This window comes from Phalangium opilio, unplaced genomic scaffold, assembly GCF_054372755.1.
Source record: "Phalangium opilio isolate 3A_F unplaced genomic scaffold, DU_Popi_V2 ptg000009l_1, whole genome shotgun sequence".
NCBI lineage: Eukaryota > Metazoa > Arthropoda > Arachnida > Opiliones > Phalangiidae > Phalangium > Phalangium opilio.
This window is the reverse complement of record NW_028324146.1, coordinates 14,036,517-14,050,408: the sequence shown is the minus strand read 5'-3', so window position 1 is coordinate 14,050,408 and position 13,892 is coordinate 14,036,517. Positions and strand designations below refer to the sequence as shown.

Here is a 13,892-nt window from a genome sequence, read left to right as displayed (position 1 = left end):
CTCTTGAACTTTTGATCTTAAGTTACGCAATAACGTTTTAAATGTAAAATTGCTTTAAACCTGCATAACAAGAAACAATTACAAGTTAACTAAGCTTTCAAAATTTAGATGTTGGGTTTTTACGTCAAGCACGTTAAAAAATATCTATTAATCCTTATTTTATCTATGAATTTGAATTTCTGGGGAATTAGCGAGTTGTATAATCTGTCCCTCATTGGTCAGGTGTGTCCAAATTCGGAATGTAATTACATGAGCTGTGCCACTTTGTTCAAAAACGTGCAGACTTTGCGAACCTAAAGATTTGGTCTTAAGTGTGCAAATATGCCAAATATGTTCAAAATTGGTATATGATTCGTGATCAGAGAAACTTTGGGATAAAAAGTGCAGGGTTGACTTGTTTTGTGATAAGAACAGAATTGGCCTTGAGTGTGTAAATATGGCAAGTAGTATAAACTGTGCCGTTTTGACCAAGTATGTGCAAATGTGGCATTTAACGGTAAAATCTGTGCTACTTTGATCGGAAACGTGCAAACTTGGCAGACATTATGATACGTACACAATTGGCCGATAGTGTTCAAATATGACAAATCATAATACCTGTGCAATTTTGAACAAGTATGTGCAAATGTGGCATTTAACGGTATAATCTGTGCTACTTTGATCGGAAACGTGCAAACTTGGCAGACATTATGATACGTACACAATTGGCCGATAGTGTTCAAATATGACCAATCATAATATCTGTGCAATTTTGAACAAGTATGTGCAAATGTGGCATTTAACGGTATAATCTGTGCTACTTTGATCGGAAACGTGCAAACTTGGTAGACATTATGATACGTACACAATTGGCCGATAGTGTTCAAATATGACCAATCATAATATCTGTGCAATTTTCAACAAGTATGTGCAAATGTGGCATTTAACGGTATAATCTGTGCTACTTTGATCGGAAACGTGCAAACTTGGTAGACATTATGATACGTACACAATTGGTCGATAGTGTTCAAATATGACAAATCATAATATCTGTGCAATTTTGACCAAAGTTGTGCAAACTTGGAAGGTCATCATGTGATCTGTGCAGCTTTGGTCTGAAGCGTGCAATCTTGGCAAAGATTTTCACACTTTGAGCAACTTTGGTCAAAAGGGTGCAAATATGGCACGTTTTTTTTTAATTGTGCAGCTTTGGATGGTAATGTGCAAACTTGGTTGTCTCGAGGTCGATTTTTCCTAAGAGTGTACAATGAACCCATTTTGGAGTTTAAAAAAATCGACTGGTTACAAAAGGTAAGGAAGCTCAGTGGCGTAACGACGTTTGTTGGGCCCGCCCGCAGCCCGGCAATTAGGGCCCCTTCTTGAGTTTCGAGCTTTCAAAAAGTATGAAAGCATCACCAACGTTACTACTTTTCTCCTTCATAATTTACAGCAATGCACCTTCTCGCCGCTCTCGTCTAAGATTTCTCGTACATATATGTCTTACTCCTCTAAACTGTAATGCAGGGCCTCAATTCTTTTTGGGAGTTTTTAATACAAAAAATAGGATTCTCTTCGCAAAATTATAGCATTACATACGACCAGATTTATTAAATTACAGGATTATGCAGGACTCATAAGTGATTAGATTTAGAGTGTGGATAATTGTATTTTAGTGAGAACGTAAGACTCTTCAAATGAGCGTTACATCGCAACTAGTTCTAAACAAATACTGAAGGGGTCACACAGATAAACAGTTAAATTTACTTGAAAAAGTGACTATAATTAATAAGCTTAAAGCGAGGGGTCGGACATTCATGAAATCTCGTACGCTACCCGTGAAACCCAATTTAAGAAATCCGAAATCAATGCCGATTTTAAAATCAAATAAAAAATCCGAAATCAGCAACGAAATCATAACATCCTTAAAGTTATCACAAAATCAGTAAAAAAAATCACAAAATCAACGAAGAAATCACGAAATCAACAGTGAACGCAAAAATCCTCAAAAACCAAAGAAATCACGGGAAAACTAGCAAAATTCGATGAAATATATTGGATTTTATCGAATTCTGAAACCAAACAAAATCCGAATAAATCAAATGAAATCCGATGAAATCAAATTGGATTTAATAATAATAATAATCCAAGCTTTGTCTATGAAAGGATTTCCATACTAAGCCTGTGGCTTGTTTACAGGTGAATCCCTTTACAATGCATAGAGGGGTGCAGGGGGATAGTCCCTATGCCACAGCTAACCGACAGCGCCCTATACTAACGATTAGCGTTAACTTCTGCAAGTTTTGATGGATAGTAGAAACCGGGCTAGACCGCGGAGGAAAACTCCTTTTAACAAGCGGGGAGAGAACTTGCAAACTCTACGCGGAAGGATTTGTTCCCAGATTTTCACCCGGTGCCACAGTCCGGGATGGAACCCGGGATCCTCTTGCTGTGTGGCGAAAGTGCTAACCGCTGCGCCACCCCATTTGAATACCGTACACTTTTTCCAAAACGTCCGACCCCTCGGCAGAAAAACACCCAAGTGAGTGAAAATGTCCAAATCAAGGTATTTAAAAGGGTCAGGTAAGAAGAAATGTTTTCAGAGATGACAGATTTTCAAAACTCTTTTTTATAATTAAAAATATTTTAAAGGTCTGTGCTATAATTCAGTTCAATCTATGGGCTTCGATATTTAAATGAAAAGTCTGAGGCGAAATTCAATTGTGCTATTTTGGAGTTCAGAATGCAAAGTAAATGTTATCGTTTAATATATAACCCTTAGAAAATCGTATAAATTCAATTATGTGAGAACTAAAGATTAAAAATTCGTGAGCGAGCGGAGCGAACTCCGCGATTTTTTGATCAGACCAAATGTGATAGCACTAATTCTGCGTTTAAAACGTCATGCAGCTGGGAATATAAATAACTACTTTGAAATCTCGAAAATATAGGACTTTATTGGACGATTTGTAAAATTATAGGACATTTTATATGGGACAATCAGTCTGTAAGCACAATTTCAAAAGGCCCCCCAAAAGCCAAATGCCCGCCCGCAGTTGCAGGCTCTGCTCCCATGTAGTTACGCCACTGAGGAAGCGACAACAGTTTACATAGGGTAGAATTAAATTCTCTTTTCATTTTAGGTTCCATATGTTATATACGCGGAGTTTGAGTCCATTATTGACAAAATGCAAATATGCCTTCCTGATTCTTCCCTTTCCTCAACAACTAAGCTATCTGAACACGTAGCTTGTGGTTTTAGTTACGTTGTAATCGGACCCGACGGTATTAAATATTTTCAGCTACTAATATTATTTTGATAGGAAAACCAAACGCTCCCGTAATCTATCGGGGAACTGATGCTGTCGACGTTTTTCTTGAAAATTTGTTCTTGGAACGGGAGAACATCACCCATTCATTGAATGAGAATATCCCCATGAACCTTACACCGAAGGAAGAAGAAATGTTTCGAAACGCGACTGATTGTTACGTTTGCGAAGGGTTTCTTACGCTAAACGATCCTGGAGTGAGAGATCACTGTCATTATTCTAGTACGAATTTCACGTTACTTATTTTGACGATAAATACAGGGTGATTCTAAAATGGTGGTATAACCGAAATACTGCGGGTTCTATGAGCGATTTCAAGTCGAAAATGTTCTATGGCATTTTGCCATCCAGGCCACCGTTTAAAAGTTATGATAAGAATCATTTACGGATGACCCCTTAAAATTAATTAAATTAATCAAAAGCCCAGCGGGTTGAATACATTTTTTAAGGGGACTCACGTGTTTAGTAATCGCGCTCGCGATTTACTTCCCCGTGAACTCCATAAAGAAATCCTCCACCAATGTAAGCTTGAAAATGGGTTCAAATGGGAAGATTCATGCCGAATTGAGAAAAACCTATCCCAATGGGGAAATGCATTGAAAATTTAATAAAAAAGGACCAAATGGGAAGATTCTTGCCGGATTGAGAAAAACCTAACAAACAATCAACAAAGGTTTAATGATCTTAGAATCGCAAAAAGAAGTGAAGCTTTTCAAGCAAAATTGTTTAAAGCGGATCAAAACTTAATTTTAGCAATTTCATCGTCAATGGAGTAAGAAGTTACGGAACACATGGGCTCTACTGCAATGTAACGTAAAAATTGTAAAGTCAGAAGCCAAATTAAGAAATCAACTAAATGTCAGTTTTTGGCGGTGTAGCGTGTTTTGCCTCATGGAATGAGAGTCTGACTAGATGTTCTCACATTCGATTCTCAAAACTTGATGAATCGCTGGCTTTTGTTTGCTTTCTTGGCCGGATTGCAACTAACTGTAAAGTTGGTTGGAATTTGGAAGGGTATTAAAGCTGCAAAACGCGCAAGAGTTCAAATTGTAGTGGTTTTCTTTCATCTTGGAAATGTTTATGAATTTGGAAAGTTTATGAAGAGTGGACGTAATAACCCGCCAATGTTTTTCTGTGGTGAATCCAAGAGTAAAAGTAGCATCGCAACGACCTTGACGACAAGTGGCCATTATCAGTTTAGTTTTTGATTAAGCGTTGTAATTAGTGGAGGGCCATACCAGCGCCCTCGAATCGCTTTTTACTCTCTGTCCATCGGGCGCAATACAGCAGTCTCATATGGTTCCAGTAATGTAACCGCGGCAATCAGAAGCAATGCAGGAAGCTTGGAATGAACCAAAGCATTTCCTTGGCGAGGGCGAAGTGGTCGAGCATACCTCTCGCGGATTCTTATTCATCAATCGTTCTAGGCTCAAAAAGCGTTTAACTAAAACTTGGTTTTAAAAAAAGCGGGTTGGTTTCGTTCACTGTCTGCGCTGTTCAAAATCTAATTTGAAATTAGGCTTAAGAATTGTTGGGAAGATCGTAGTCACGAGACTTTAGCACAGTAAAAGGCTGCACGTGCCATTACAAAATTTTTAAATGTTGGCGCGCTTTTGTTTTCGAATTTAATTAATTTTAAGGGGTCATCCGTAAATGATCCTTATCATAACTTCTAAACGGTGGCCTGGATGACAAAATGCCATAGAAAATTTTCGACTTAAAATCGCTCATAGAACCCGCAGTAGTTCGGTTATACCACCATTTTAGAATCACCCGTATAAATACTCTACTTTTCAATGCTAGGTCGTTTTCGGGGAATTGCGCATAACTCATGCAATTTAAAGGTACGTGTAGGAAAATTCACCCCCGTCATAATGAATAACTTATCGCGGTACGTGAAATATTTTTTACCGCGTAACTTACGTACATAAACAGTTATTGTTGGTTTTAGCTACGATGCTTATCTTATTATGCAGAGAATTGGATTGATTAAAGAAGAGAACATTTCTTGTTTTCCGGCAAACACTGAAACATGTATTAGTTTCACTTTAGGACGCCCTCGTTTTATTGATTCTTTTCGCTTTATGCCAGCCAGTCTCGAAACCCTAATCACTAATTTGGCCATGGGTGGACCTGATAAATTTCCCATACTGAGTGCATTTAATCCTGCTCATCAAGTTCCTTATCAGTTAAAAAAAAACGAATCTATCCATACGACTATATGAGTTGCGTAGAGAAATTTGAAGAAACCGTACTCCCCAATAGAGGCATTTTTAACACCCTGACAGATGAGCATCTATCAGATGAGAGTTACGAGTCTGTCCGTAAAATGTGGGATAATTTTAACATCAAGAACCTAGGTATTACGATGGTATCTTATGAAAGCTATTTTTGTCTCTAACGTATTTGCTCAATAGGGAAACTCCACGATTTGTACGTTCAAGCAGATACATTACAGCTCGCTGATGTATTTGAAAGTTTCCGCTCCATGTGTGTGGAATACTACGGTCTGGATTGTGCTCACGCATATACTGGGCCCGGTTTCGCCTGGGAATCAGCACTGCGCATGACCAAAGTCAAGCTTGATCTTCTTCTCGACATAGACATGCATCTTTTTATTGAGCGTGGAATAAAAGGAGGTGTGTCTATGATTAGTCATCGCTTTGCTAAAGCTAACAACCCATATATCCCCGAAACCTAAGACTCTTCGAAACCTTCCAACTACATCATGTACTTGACATGAACAATCTGTATGGGTATGCTATGGTGGATTCTCTCCCGACGAGTAACTTCGCTTGGGTACCAGTTGAAGACCTTTCAGACTACGACAATAAAATCAATCTACCTTTATCCGACGACTCAACCTATGGCTTTATATTAGAAGTGGATTTAGAATACCCCAAAGAGCTACATATGGACCATAATTGCTATCCCCTAGCGCCTGAATCTCGACCTATTACTACAGACTTATTCTCATCTTATTATAACCTCATGCTTAAACAATTAAACCTGGCCACGAAAGACACCCTGCCAAAGCTTGTGCCTTCTCTTTTCAACAAGGAACGATATGTAGTACACTATCGCAATCTGAAATACTACGTTTCAAAAGGTCTTAAATTAACCAAAGTTCATAAGATCCTATCCTTCACCCAAAGCCCATGGCTTCGCCCGTTCGTTGAGTTCAATACGGAAAAAAGAAAGCATGCCAAAAACAATTTTAAAAAAGAATTTTTCAAACTTTTAAATAACAGCACTTTTGGTCAGTTAAAGTACTGAATTTCAATTTTAATAAGTTCTAACATAATGATTTTTCGATCACAGGCAAGACTATGGAAAATCTCCGTAATCGTATCGATTTCCACCTCGTACAAACACCTGAGCGGGCTATCAAAAAAGCGTCATCTCCTTCATTTAAGCAATACACGATTTTCCACAATGAGCTTGTCGGTATTGAAATGAAGAAGAAGTCGCTAACCTTAAATAGACCCATCTACACAGGCTTCACCATTTTAGACCTTTCCAAACTAGCAATGTACGAGTTTCATTACGAGTACATACGCAAAACGTATGAAAACGAAGCCCGACTTCTTTTCACGTACACTGATAGCCTGACATACGATATCCAGACTAAGGATGTCTACAAAGACTTTCAAAACTCTTCCCACCTCTTCGATTTCTCGGGATATCCCGAGAATCACCCTCTTTTCAATAACACGAACAAAAAAGTCATTGGAAAAATGAAAGACGAGATGGATGGAATTCCTATACGAGAGTTCGTTGGTCTCCGTCCCAAAATGTACTCTATCCTTTCCGAGAAGGGGGAGAAAAAAACAGCCAAGGGCGTTTGTAGGAGGGTGGTGAAGAAAAATATTCGACACTCTAGTTACCGCGAGTGTCTTTTTCAAAATCGTATTACTACAAACTCAATGAAGAGAATCCTGACTCAGAGGCATCAGCTGTTTACTGTCTCCCAAAACAAAATGTCTCTCAATCCTTGTGATAATAAAGGGTATATTTTGGGGGACGGTGTTAGAACGCTTTCCTACGGTCATAAATGGATCAACATTTTAAAAGGGAAATAAAACTTTCAATCACACTGTTGTAAATTCATAAATTAATATTATTAAATCGAACTTAACTTTGTTCGATGTAATTGCATCTAATTAGTTATAAATATCCTATTTAGAATTTATTTTTCTGTAAATAAACTTTGAAAAACAATATCATTTATTGAATATCTTGAATACATAAATTCTTTGATCATCTCATCATTAAGATTTTTATTTTTAGAAAATCTAGACACGATATTAAACATTTTAACACCCCTACATCTATTAAGAGCGAAATACACACAAAATCCTCCACACGTTCTACTAAGATTTCCTTGTAATTGTAACGAGTTAAAAGTCACAGTTTTACTATTTCTTTCGACAAAGTCATTAAAACGAAACATATCAGGTGGATTTCCGTACGAGTCGAACATTTCGGTATTGGCATTTCTGGAGAAATACAAGGCTACCCAGTGCTGACCAGCACCGTTTGACGTATCGGTGTTCACGATATAAAGAGACGGAAAAGTCGTCACAAATTTTGGTAGTTGGTCAGCGGCAAACACACCCCGAAATAAATTTCTGGTCAACTTATCTTTCCCCAAAATTTTCGTTAGTTGTATCGTATCCATTCTTGTCGAAGATTACGGTTCGGTTCTTATCAATTTCAATCAAACTCTGGAATTCGGCGTATACAATAACGGCGATGGTTTCTTTTAACGCGGAAGCGAATTTCATTTCTAGTCTCAAATTTCCATTTTTAACGAGATGAAAATGGGAGGCATTGTTCATTAAATCGGCCGTCAAATCAAAGACAAAAAGACAGTTTCCCCCAGGGTAATCGTCGCGGCTTATTTGATTTCCTTCGTCAATATTCCACTGACCCGTTTGAAGAAATAAATTAGCGTACGCTTGGATGTAGCTATGTTCTGAAAAGTTTGGCGTCAGCGGTTTATGTGGTACGCTACTGCCGTCGGCGAACAAACCAATGTGATTCACATCAACGGGTTGGAAATTATATGGTGACAATTTTAGATCACCCAAAAACGCACTTTGTTCAACCATCCCTATGACGACTCTATTCGGTTTCTGCCCATTAAATAAATGATCCTGCACGACGCTCATGTTGCCTTTTGGGATCGAAAACGAAGTAACTTCCGTGCGGGTAATTGGGTATTTCGCTCTCGACATTTGTAACACCTTCGCGTGTGCAAGCGGGATTTCAGGTATCAATTTGACTTTCCTCAAATATAACGATGCCGCTTTAATGTTCAGTTTACATTTTACGTCAGAATGCAAGCAAAAATCGGTATTGGGCTTTCCAAAAACAAATTTTAAATCCACCAAGTTCAAAAGGTAGCGAGGTTGTTGGCAAATGTCTAAATGAAGAGCACCAATCATATCTATAGTTCCTTTTTGGGCGAATTTAGCTCTCTTCAAGAAACCCTTGTTATTCGCAAAATCGTTGAACTTGTACGGCGTGTCGCAATAAAATAATGAGCTTGTCAGATGACTATTTTTAGCAGAGTCTCCAAACGTTAACATAGTTTGAATCATACTTTTGTACGGGTAATTTTGAGCGCAAGGGGTAACCGATTTCTCGTTTAAAAACAAATGCACTTCGGGAAAGAGACTATGCAAAAACAAATTAACTGGGGCTACATTATCCGCCGGTGTAGTAACTGTACCATCCGCGGCAATCACGGCTGCTTTCGGGGAAGATCCATCGTCCATTTTCACATCCACTTGAACATGAAGCAGAGTTTGGGACAAATCCGTGTAGGATTCAGAATTTCCACTAATGCAGAAAACTATATATAATAATAATAATGTTTATTGACGGGTAAAAAGAAAGCCAGAGGCTTATTGTGGCCCGACTCAGTTACAAACAAATTGAAAAAAAAAGTAATAAAAATAATAAATACATAAGAACGGAACAATGAGGTGAACAAAAGAAATAATAATAATAATAAAAAAAAACATATAAATTAAAAAACAAAACAAGTGTCAAACAACAGAACAGAGTGAAAAATAAATAAAAAAACCAAAACACAAAAAAATACAATGATGCGACTCAGTGGACGAATTTGTCCAACCGGGCCTTGAACGCATGTACGGACGAGTTCCGCTTCACCTCACTAGGGAGACCATTCCACGAGTTAATTACCCGTTGCGTGAAAAAGACACGCCGAGGTAGGGACGTACAGCGGAACTTGGAAAGAGTGGGCGCTCTCCTCCCAGTCCAGCGAACGGTAAAGAACGCGGTGGCATCCACGTCGTAGTGGCCATGGACCAATTTGAAGGTTTCCACCAAATCCTGACGCAGCCGCCTTTCAGCTAGGGACATAAGGCCCAGCCGTCTGAGGCGCTCCGGATAGGGCAAAGTTCGTAGGCCAGAAACAAGTTTTGTGGCCCTGCGCTGGACCCGTTCAACATTTTCAATGTCCCTGACGAGGTGGGGAGACCATATGCTTGAACAGTAGTCAAGATGAGGGCGGATGTAAGTTTTATAGAGGACGCCGAATGACCTGACGCTAAAATGCGAAAAGGAGCGTTTTAAAATGTAAAGAGCACGGGAGCCACGGGCCGCCGCTACCCTACTATGGGTATCCCCCAGCATACCACCAGCCAACATAACCCCGAGGTCCCGCACAACAGACTGAGCCGCAATTGGCCTACCCGCCAAACGGTACTGAAAGCGAGGGTTATTTTTTCCGCAATGCAGGACCACGGATTTGGTGGGGTTGAAACTCATGCCGTTCGAGCTGGCCCACACCTCGAGAGCATCCACGTCCCGCTGCAGTGCGAGAGAGTCAGCGGTCGTGCGAATGCCGCGTCCAACCTTGGAATCGTCCGCAAACAGGCTCACAAACGAGTGTCGGATAGCACGCGGGAGGTCGTTGATGTAAACAATAAAGAGCGTGGGCCCCAGTACCGAACCCTGAGGCACACCACTGGCCACTTCACACCACGAGGAGTAAACACCCCGAAGAGCCACGCGCTGAAGCCGATGGCGGAGAAAGGCCGCAATCCAGGTCACAAGCGTGAAGGGCACGCCAAGCCATTCTAGTTTCCGAAGTAACAACGAATGCGGGACCGTGTCAAAAGCTTTGCGCAAATCAAGGTAGATTAAGTCGACCGAGGCTCCCGAATCGAGGCAACGGGAGGCGTTCTCAAGGGTGCTCAACAAGTTTGTGAAACACGACCGTTTCATCAAAAAACCGTGTTGGTCAGGCGTAAAGAAATCCCGGGCTGTTAGGAAGGAGACAAGAGCATCCCGGACATAGAGCTCCAATTGTTTACACGGTAAACAGGTCAAGCTAATGCCCCGAAAATTCGCGACCGAGCAGGAAGAGGGTGACTTCTTGATAGCCGTAATGTTGCCCTCCTCCAAATAGCAGGAACGACACCCGACAAAATTGACCGTTGAAATATGGCCAACAGGGGCGCAGCCAAAATCGTGGCACCCTCCCGCAAGAGCCGTGGATGAAGATCATCCGGGCCAGGAGATTTGTCGAGCCGCAAACCGCGCAAGTAGCGGCGAACTTCCACATAGGACAAACCCAAATCTGAGGGCTCCATTTCGACTTGGAGCGCGGTCTCGTCAGAAGCGACGCGGGACATAAAGTCCCCAAGATAAACCGCCTCCTCGTGGGGTTCCGGATTAAAGACCGACTGAAAATAAATGTTGAGGGCCTCAACAATCTCAGCGGGGTCCCGAAGCGTAACGCCAGCAGGGTCGTTGACAACCGACAGATGAGCTCTGGGGTTCAGTGAACGCGAGACGTGGGAGTAAAGAGCCTTGGGATTGACGGGAATCTCAGCGACTAGTCGAGATTCATACCGGAACTTAGCGGAACGTATATGACGCGTAAGATCATTACGCGCGCGTGCAAACACATGACGATGTGCCGTAGTCGGTGATGAACGGTAGCGCCGGAAGGCAACGCGCTTTGCCCAAATTAACTTCTCTGTACCGGCGGACCACCAAGGCTCACGACAAAGGCCAGAGCGTGTGGGCACCCGACCAACAATGAGGGGAACACTATCCGCCCGAGCAGCAAGAACATGAGCCACGAAGAGCTCAACCATGTCATTTACGGTGGGAGCCAGGCGCACACGATCCCAGTCCTTGGTAAGTAGAGCGGCCCGAAAAAGCTCGTAGTCACCGCGACCATACGCGAAACGGTCAGGGAGAGGGCATGGAGACGGCAAAGCACTGTCGATTGGGAACGAAAAGGTTAGGACATCATGGTCCGCCTTACCCAAAGGGGGTAAATGGGTAAGCCCATGCACCACATCCCAGTCAAATGTAAGGACTAAATCCAGAAGTGACGGCACATGCTCGCCACGGCTGCGAGTGGGGAGACTGACGTGTTGCCGTAAACGGCAGCCAGTGACAACCGTGAGCAGACGAGACTCCACGGATCGTACACCCAACGAAGTCGTGCAGGTAGGCCAATGAATCGACGGCGAGTTAAAGTCCCCCACTAAGTTTGAATTGTTGCTGATGCTGGAAATGGGAAAGTATTCGACCCATTCACCACTGATAATTCCCGTTTGCGTTAACGGGACTTGGAAAATATCCAATTCGCCATTGACGCAGCCACTAGAGTTAGGATGCATCAGCGCCATATTCTTGGGCTTTAGGAAAATATATCGGAATAAGAACGACACGATGTTTTCCTCTTCTTAGCTTTAACCCGAGTGACTTTGCGATGCACCCTCCGCCTCTTTTTAATTCCGGATCCTGTCATCTCCTTAACCACATTCGCAGCTGACAATAAGGTTTCTTTACCGGCGCTCTTCGATCTAGTCACTAGAGACTTTTTAATTGGAATACCACTAGCAACGTCCGTCAGGACTTTCGCTCCGGTATCGAGAAATTTTCTTCCAAGAAACTGAGCACCACGTTTAAAAAGGGGCATGGCGCTCCGAAAGGCCGAAGCCAGTATGTTCCCTAATCCATACCCTCTTTGTACAGGAACACCCCGATATACAGGCATGGATCCGAAACCAGCCTGGTTTAAATAGTAGTCCTCATAATCGCTTAGGGCGGAAATGTAATGGGGTCGTCCCATGATGTTTGTCATTCGCCGCTATTCACTGAACTGAAAGTTACCTCATCCAGCTCGTATTATTATAAGGTGAGCCAGGTCCTCCGCGGTCTGAAGTGTAGAGTAACGTTCACCTTCCCTCGTTCGAATTGTATAGGGTTTCCCAGTTCATCCATAACGTTAATTTCTATAGTTTGTATGTCCGAAGAAGCTACAGGCAGATAATGAGGTCGAGCAAATTCCACATCGACAGTTTCTCCGTCTTTTCCTTTCACGCTGATTATTCTCAAAAGAGGGACTTTACTATCCCCTACGATCGTATTTGTAACTACGTCAGAGTAAACAAACAGAGAATGTAATCCAGCATCCAAATCCACGATATAAGGCGCCATCATGGATTCCGTAATTACGTAATCTTCATTTGAGTCAAGCGTAAATCCCATCATAACCGCAATATCACCAGGTATATTTATCGTGTAATTATAGTCCATAAAAACGGATACGCGTTTTAAACTAGCAGTATACGTGAATTTGATTGTGCTATCATTGAACAACAACATTCCGAGTAAATCTCGAATTGATAAGAAACTGCCTTTAGGAATAACAACTACCGTTTCCATAGTTATAGCGTCAGTGGACCAAATTCTTATAAATCTTTCTTCCCTCACATTATTCCAGGTTCTTGGATAACTTATTTCCGTTAATCCAACTTCGTAAGGGCCATTAAGTTTTACTACTTCTGGAAGATACGTCCTAAATTTACTCGTAGTATTGTTGGGAAAGTATTTTGTCGATGAATCGGATGGTAAAGTGATATAGAAACTCATTGTAAGTCAATTTCCTGCACCCAACTGCCAAATTGAGGTCCGTATCCACTCCAACGCACCAGCAATTCTACGGTATTATCAGCTTTTTTTCTCTTTTTCAGCACTTTTTCAATTTTGAACGCGCAAGTCTCGAGATCTTTTCCCACCTTTTGTACTTCCTCTTTGTAAAAAACACCCAAAATGGGTTCCGGATTTAACGCCTCGAGTTTATATACCGGCGGTTGTCTCGGTATTTGCTTAATTACTCGAAATAATTCTTCCGAAAAATTAGGGACGTATCCTTCTCAAAAAGCCCTTTGTTTTTGCTTATTCTGACAATGTCTCCGATTTCAAAATCGTACTTCACAGGGGGACTGAAGTCAATATCTCAATATAAATTCTTCCAAATGATTTTGGAATTTTGAGGTGTTACTTCTATAGGTTTACATTTAATTGAACGGTGGTAACTGTTATTATAAGCACTAACTAATCTGGGGAGCACATCGACGTACGTATATGTATTTTTCGCAGTAAAGTATCGATACATCCTTGATTTAAACGATCTGATAAATCGCTCGACAATACTGGCTTTCACTTCCGAGTTTGTCGCGAAAAACTCAATTCCTCGTGATTTTAATTCAGCTTGAACGGCTTTACACACAAACTCATTCCCAT

The 13,892-nt window shown here is 41.3% G+C and overlaps 1 protein-coding gene across 1 annotated transcript; it reads right to left on the bottom strand.

Annotated features, from left to right (window-relative positions):
* Window positions 1–10,669: 10,669 nt before the first annotated feature.
* Window positions 10,670–11,989, bottom strand: LOC149716378 (uncharacterized). The gene has a single exon (XM_089844852.1). The coding sequence runs from the start codon at window positions 11,987–11,989 to the stop codon at window positions 10,670–10,672; it is 1,320 nt and encodes a 439-aa protein (XP_089700978.1).
* Between the last annotated feature and the right edge of the window lie 1,903 nt (window positions 11,990–13,892).

Coding starts and splice junctions, on each gene's coding strand:
- LOC149716378 (XM_089844852.1), bottom strand. CDS start 11,989: ATGGCGCTGATGCATCCTAACTCTAGTGGCTGCGTCAATGGCGAATTG.